The sequence below is a fragment of the Arachis ipaensis genome, chromosome B05, assembly GCF_000816755.2.
Source record: "Arachis ipaensis cultivar K30076 chromosome B05, Araip1.1, whole genome shotgun sequence".
In the NCBI taxonomy this organism is placed as follows: Eukaryota; Viridiplantae; Streptophyta; class Magnoliopsida; order Fabales; family Fabaceae; genus Arachis; species Arachis ipaensis.
This window is the reverse complement of record NC_029789.2, coordinates 13193071-13200374: the sequence shown is the minus strand read 5'-3', so window position 1 is coordinate 13200374 and position 7304 is coordinate 13193071. Positions and strand designations below refer to the sequence as shown.

At 36.6% G+C, this 7304-nt stretch overlaps 2 protein-coding genes across 2 annotated transcripts in view; one reads left to right on the top strand and one right to left on the bottom strand.

Moving 5' to 3' along the window:
- LOC107642981 (protein FIZZY-RELATED 2) lies at positions 266-4806 on the top strand. The gene is made up of 10 exons (XM_016346507.2): positions 266-813; positions 905-1027; positions 1260-1364; positions 2401-2580; positions 2683-2745; positions 2842-3036; positions 3442-3543; positions 3650-3712; positions 3845-3913; positions 4335-4806. The coding sequence occupies exons 1-10, from the start codon at positions 397-399 to the stop codon at positions 4386-4388; spliced, it is 1371 nt and encodes a 456-aa protein (XP_016201993.1). The 5' UTR covers positions 266-396; the 3' UTR covers positions 4389-4806.
- LOC107642980 (protein STAY-GREEN, chloroplastic) overlaps positions 6137-7304 on the bottom strand; it is a 2311-nt gene continuing 1143 nt past the window's right edge. Inside the window, exons 3-4 of the mRNA XM_016346506.2 lie at positions 7001-7168; positions 6137-6771 (exon numbers count right to left, since the gene is read on the bottom strand). Coding sequence (XP_016201992.1) covers positions 6406-6771; positions 7001-7168 — 534 coding nt within the window. The 3' untranslated portion in view covers positions 6137-6405. The remainder of the gene's footprint in view (positions 6772-7000; positions 7169-7304) is intronic.

The following is a 7304-nucleotide window of genomic DNA, read 5'->3' as shown; positions in this document are numbered from 1 at the left end:
CACAGTGTATTTATTAGATTATAAATATTTAAAAAAAAAAATGTTAGATGATTACTGATTTATTTTATTGTTACACAAAAGAATACATTATAATATTAGATTGGAGTGGTAAATAAATCGTGGATGGATTGATTAAATTTCGTTCTCCAGCTAAATCTTAGCTAGGTGGGTTTAGCTTCACACTTTGTTGCACGTCAAATATATTTAATTTTTTAATAATTAATTAAAATATTAGTTAGAACTATAAAATGGAACACAATAAAGCTCACAGATTTTCCCGCAATATTGCTTGGATTTTCCCGGGAAAACTGTGAAGAGGAAACAGCTCACAACCCAAACCCCAAAAGGAAGAGGAAGAAGAAGAAGTGGTTCGATTCCACCATCTTCCCTTCCTCAATGGACCATTCGAATACTGTTCCTCCTTCTCCATCTTCTTCTTCTTCTCCTTCTTCTTCTTTTTCCTCTCATCGCGTGGAGCGAATGATAAACTCGAACCACTACAAGTCCCCTTCGAGAACAATCTGCTCCGACAGGTTCATACCGTACAGATCCGCCTCCAAATTCTCCCTATTTGACATTCCCGCCACCGATAATACCTCCACCCCTTACTCCTCCCTCCTCCGCACGGCGCTATTCGGACCCGATGCACCGCTCACGCCCGATAAGACCAGCCACAACATTTTTCGTTACAAGACGGAGACTCGCCAGTCCATGCACTCTCTCTCCCCCTTCATCCACAATGACGACGTAGTTTCCACTGTTAATCATACCCCTGTTAAGCCTCCCAGGAAAATTCCCCGTTCACCATACAAGGTCGGTTTTTTATTATTACTTTTGGGGGTTTTGGGAATTCTTGAAAATTGTAATGCTAATGCTGGTGGTTTGTGTGTGTTTGTTGTGGCAGGTTCTGGATGCGCCTGCGTTGCAAGATGATTTTTATTTGAACCTCGTGGATTGGTCTTCGCTCAATGTTTTGGCTGTTGGTCTTGGTAACTGCGTTTATTTGTGGAATGCTTGTAGCAGCAAGGTGAATTGACTTCTACCTCATTATTCAAAGCTTTTTACTTTTTCTGTTTTCTAAAATGTAAATCTTCCATTGTCATAAGTATTTCACCTTTTGGATATGATATGGCTCATGGGAGATGCTCAACTTCAGAACTTTATCTACTTTTTATCTAGCTGGTGTTCTAATGGCAAGTTGAAATTTTTGTTGTTGTTGTTTTCATTTTTTGTTTCATCATGTGTTTATAATGTTGCAGGTAACTAAATTGTGTGACTTGGGGAATGATGATTGCGTTTGTTCTGTTGGTTGGGCTCAGCGCGGTACACTCCTTGCTGTTGGAACTAATAGTGGTCAAGTTCAGGTAACAAAATTGCATCAACTACAATCACAGTTATACGTTCTTTTTCCTTCAACCTAGGCTTCCTGTGTCTTATGGATATTCGAAGCAATTTGAGGGCAAGTTATTTGTGTGGAAAGGTTATCTGAGTTTCTTACTTATCCCCTTGGCAATTAGTGGCTCAAATTTCTATTTAGGTTATAGATAACATGTGATAAAATTTTGCAAAGAGCATCTAATATAAAAACAGAGTGTATTTAGTACTGTAATGCATGATGAATGTTGGCTCCCGTTGCAAATAGTATAGCTGTGAGCTGTGGGATACGGACTTTCCGCACCACAATTACAGTTATAAGGTATCAGTTATTTTCTTGTACTTTAATATAACGCGACAAAATATCGTCATTAATTATTAAGGGTATCATTTTTGTGAAGAGTCTCTTTTTGTTATTGCTTTGAACTTTCTTAAAATCTATTTTGTTTGAAATGAATTTTGTTAAGCACTCCTAATGCGAGGAAGAAAGAAAAATGGCAAAAACCAGACAGCATTGCTAGACGTCAATGATATTTATGGTGTATTTTGTTTTGATCATTGAAAAAAGAAATTTAAGTAAAATAATATGAGCTTGCTAGAGGGGATCAGAAACCATGGAAGAGCTGTCAGACATCTATAGATGAACTAAGCCTTGTAAAGGAGCTTAATTCTGTAATCTTAGCTTTAAAAAGAAAACGAGTACAAAACCGTAAGCATCCAACAGTTTTGGCTGAGTTAAGAAGAATTGAATAAAAATGATGTATTTGTCATTAAAAAGTATGATACAATGGTAAATGATTGTACATATAGCCGATGCTGCTATTCATGCAATAAGATTTTGTAACTTGGTCATTATTAATACCTAGTGCAATTAAAACTAAATATTGTAGAGGAGAACCCACTCTTAAAACTAGCATGCTTACCTGAGCCTTATTCTGTTCTCTGCATTCCGTTATGCAAATGTGTGTTTTTAATGTTGCTAACCACTCATGAATTGACCAATGGCTCTAATTATTCTCCATGTAGATTTGGGATGCATCTCAATGCAAGATGATAAGAACTATGGAAGGTCATCGTTTACGAGTTGGGGCCTTGGCCTGGAGTTCATCTCTTTTATCTTCTGGTGGCAAGGATAAAAATATTTATCAAAGAGATATACGTGCACAAGATGATTTTGTCAGTAAACTGTCCGGGCACAAGTCAGAGGTGAGTCCTGTTTTCATTTTCAAACCAATCGACTACCTATTGTATATGGAATTCAGCCTGACTTCTTTTTTTTGTTCTCCCCCCTTTTTTGGGGTTTCAAAGGTTTGTGGACTGAAGTGGTCTTATGATAACCGTGAGTTAGCATCTGGAGGAAATGATAACAGAGTATGTACTTGCAAGCTTCATCAACTTTCTAGCTCTGTGTTACTCCTTTGATTTTCATGCACTGGTACACTAGTAATTTCCTTTATATGTTTGCAGTTGCTTGTTTGGAATCAACACTCAACTCAACCCGTCCTGAAGTACTGTGAACACACGGCAGCTGTTAAAGCAATAGCGTGGTCTCCTCATGTTCACGGACTCCTTGCATCTGGAGGAGGAACTGCAGATCGATGTATTCGTTTCTGGAATACAACCACAAACTCACACTTAAGCTGTATGGACACTGGAAGTCAGGTCAAGTACTTGTCCAGAATCACTTTCATAATATCTAGTTGACTTCGTTTTAAATTTTTTTCATCTACTGCATGGCTGATTATTGGGTGGAAGTACTATGAAAAATACATGTCTCATGTTGAAGGGTATTTCTGGAAACTCAAACTATGAATGGATCACAAGTTACCAAATCAAACCCAACTCTATGGAAAGTGAAATTAATTAATCATCAATAGAATTGAAGACTGAATGATTAATCATCAATGAAATGTTAATAGAGGGCTCGATCATCAATTGTGTAACATGGTGACATTCATAGCATCAACTTTCATATACCAAGCGAAGGATAAAGACGATTCTTACCCCTCCCTTTCTTTTATTCTTTTCTGTAACAAACATAATAATGTTTGACTTTACATATGTCAGGTTTGCAATCTTGCCTGGTCTAAGAATGTTAATGAACTGGTAAGCACACATGGCTACTCCCAGAACCAGATAATAGTTTGGAGATACCCCACCATGTCTAAGGTACAAGAACCTGCTATGATATAACAGAATTATCTTCATTTCTTTCTAACAAAAGAAAACTAATTCAAACATATTTTGCCTTTTTTGTTTGGTCCTTGTTATTCAGCTCGCAACTCTTACAGGCCATACTTATAGAGTTCTGTATCTTGCCATCTCTCCAGATGGGCAGGTATTTCAGTTGTCTTTGCACCTATTGCTCTCTCTACGTAATGAGTAGCTTGTAGCTTACTACGAAAATGAATTTCTATTTTCTTAAATGCACAAATTTTTTGGTTGTGATGACTTTGACGTACTGTTACAGACTATTGTCACTGGTGCTGGAGATGAAACACTTAGGTTTTGGAACGTATTCCCTTCCTTAAAATCACAGGTAAATCATTCATTGAAAGATATAGAACAATGCTTCTCTTATTTGCTTGATTGACCATTTGCTTGAAGATTCAAGCTCCTTCATGCTTGGTTAGTTTGTATGGTGTCATGTTCTCATCATTATTCCCTCAAAAAGTCAATATGGTGATACATCAAATTAACCATAACAGCTGCAGGCTGCAGCATGATTCGGTTTCCTTCTTTTTCTCGCTCTTATGGAATTTTATTTTATTTCTAGATTAGGATTTCAAATTGCTCTGCATTCTTGGTGGAAATGGCTAATGGAACGTTCATTAGTCTCATGTTTATTGCTACTGCTATGAAATGGGTTATGCATAGAGATTGATCTTGAAGTGACAATAGCCTTCTGATTAACTTCGTTGTTCTACTAGATTGATATATTTTTGTGGCTATTGATGCAGAATACTGAGAGTGAAATTGGAGCATTATCTTTTGGGAGAACAATTATTAGGTGACTCCACTCATATTTCTGACTTGATTCATACTCTGGATTACTGTGCCGAAAGAAATTTCAGTGGGAACAGCATGGTGGAAATTTTTGCTAAAATACCGAGTCATCACCATGGTTTTATCTACCAACTGGGGAAGCTCTTCAGGGAGCTATGAAGTTGCAACAAGATTGCTAGTGGTGGAAAATCCATGCCATCGATGCCAAGTCTCGAGCACCTTAGATTTATTTGTACATGTTAAGGGAGGTATAACCAATTTTGTTTCTCCTTCTATGGTTATGTTTTATTCTAATCTATGATGGTGCTTGAGTTTGCTTTTCCCTGTCTTGCAGCTATCTTTGCCATGTAATGAAACTAACTGCCTTTGTATATATATAATAATAATAAGGTTGCTACTCCAATGAAGATTTCATGATTGTCATCATGTGAAGATATTTTATTTTGACCATTGGATGATAAGTTGTAAGGCTTGATTTTTATTTAAAGTAAAAGTGTTACTTTTATTTAAAATGTTGCTAAACAAATTAGTCACACTTTTTAAACAAAGATCATTATGAGAAGATGTTTTTAGCATCTTCATTGGAGTAGTTGCCTAATAATAATATGAATCATGGTATCTAGGAAGAATTCGGGTATGCTTACAAAACAAACTGGGGGCCGATTTTTCTTGACCCTTGATGAAATAGTCATTATTTTGATCTCTTGTCTTATAATTAATAGAATTGAAAAAAAAAATGATGCTATAGTGCAAGTGCTGAAGGTAGATATTATATCTTATTCTTATATGTTGGAAAAAAATTATTTGAACTCTCTTTAATTTTGTTTGTTCTTTGAAGATAGACATTATATCTTTTTTTTTTGTGAGAATAGACATTATATCGTAGACTCAGAAAAAGATCTTAGCTAGTTAGTGAAGGCAAGTTCTGGAAGGAACTGGCATGAGCCCGACTTTTAAATGTTGTGGTCCAACACGCCACTTAATGCGATCCAATCACTGTATATGGACATTAGACCCAGCGGACCACACATAACACACCTAATATGTGTCTGAATATTGATTCGTAAATGAGATGCATTTATCATGTGTATTCTGTCCTTGCACTCTTCTCTTTATTGGATTATATATACACTACATGCCACACATAACCCTAAAATTACCTGCTTTATTTGAACTTCAATTTGTTTTTCTAATCAATTGAGCTAATTGTTTTTTAATAAGTTATAGGATAAACTTTATTGTCATTCTTCACTAAAACTTGAGATCATTGTATTATTTTCTTCTTGATTTTTCTGTTTACAAAAGGAGCTATAGAGGAATGCAAGTATCAGATAAAAGGAATGGAATCAGATTTTGTGCGTGTCCTTTTTAATTTTGGTCTTACCACAAGTTTTTTCTTTTAGGTTGAATTTAGCACGCAGTTGTACTGTGCTATTGGCTCTGTCGGCAATTTTCCTAGGCACCACAAACCGAATGCAACGAACAAACTTTGTATATATATATATAGAAAAAACTTGAAAATCGTCTCCAGGAGCCCAATAGAAGAGCAGAGCCAGACAATACCAATACCAAACGTCCAAACCTGATAATGTCTCGTTCTCTTGTAAGCCTCGGCCAGAACTCATAATGCAAGAAGAAACCGAACAAACGATAAAATAACAAATATATGAAAAGTTGAAAACCAACTGGTAATTGGAATATGGTAAATTAAGATACTAACAACCACTGCTATACATACATATAAAAGTCGATAACATAATCCCTACTAAATCACGCATCAATAATAAATAATAATTCATATTATACATACATGAACCTTTATGACACAAATTCCATCCATCCACAATTGTAAAAAGAAAAAGAAAAGAAAGTAACATAAAAAATCATAAATAAATTTTGGCTTTGTACATTAATCCAAGTGGGTTTAATCTTTTTAATTCTTTTCCTAAACAAGTATAGAGGGGAAAGATAGATGAATAATTAGCAACCATCAATCCCCACGAATATGACTTAAGTTTTTGTATATTACAAGTTGTGGGATTGTTGGGTCCCATTCTCAGCACGATAATCATAAGGTTGATATTGGTGACCGAGATTGGGAACCTCTTGAGGCCACGGGATTGAGCTGAGCGTCAAAGGTGGAAAGCAACACTCACAGTCTTGTTGGCATGGCTGTGGTATTGCCACCCCCTCATCTTGACGGTGGTGGTCCTCCTCCCCCTTGGAAGGGGACCCAATTGATGGTGCGGATGCCTCCTTCAGTGGACCCCAACACTGCACCTTGTTGAACTCCGGAATGTTTGAATGGAAATATACCCAAACCAAAGCGTCTTGTAGCTCCGGGTAGCTGTTGAATAAATTGCCATCCCCGTGAACAAATGCCTTCAACACCTATTTCCCACACGCAACAACATATTGCAATTACCAAATTCAGATGTGATATTTGATTGACTAGTAACTAGTAGGCAATTTAGGTATTATTTGCCAACAAGCCATCCTATTTTGGGTGTAGACTCAAACATACACCCAATCCAAGAGTGAATGAGTGCCGTGTCTACCCAAATTAGAAATTACAATGATATTTATGCTAGTAAACAATTATTATTTTTGAGTTGCTTACCACTGGAAGCTCTTTGCAGAAGATGAAGTATCTTAGCCTAGCAAACATATCCAAGAGAAAATGACCTCCACTAATGTGGCAGTGAACGTGGAGGGACATCTTTCCCTTCACCTTCTTCCACTGTGCCACCACTTCATCCCTTTGCAATTTGTTGTACCACCCCTGCAGCTGCAATCCAATCCAATTTCCACACATGCTTATTTCCCTTATAACTGACTTCTTACAACCACTTTAATACTCAACAAATCAGAAGATTCAGCTTCTAATATATTAGTACTATTCTTCTACCTGGTTTCAAAATTCC

Excerpts from the sequence above, each read along its gene's own strand:
- LOC107642981 (XM_016346507.2), top strand. The coding sequence starts at position 397 with ATGGACCATTCGAATACTGTTCCTCCTTCTCCATCTTCTTCTTCTTCT. Across the intron at positions 3,037-3,441 it reads GTATGGACACTGGAAGTCAG|GTTTGCAATCTTGCCTGGTC; the intron begins GTCAAGTACTTG and ends TACATATGTCAG. Across the intron at positions 3,914-4,334 it reads TCCCTTCCTTAAAATCACAG|AATACTGAGAGTGAAATTGG; the intron begins GTAAATCATTCA and ends CTATTGATGCAG.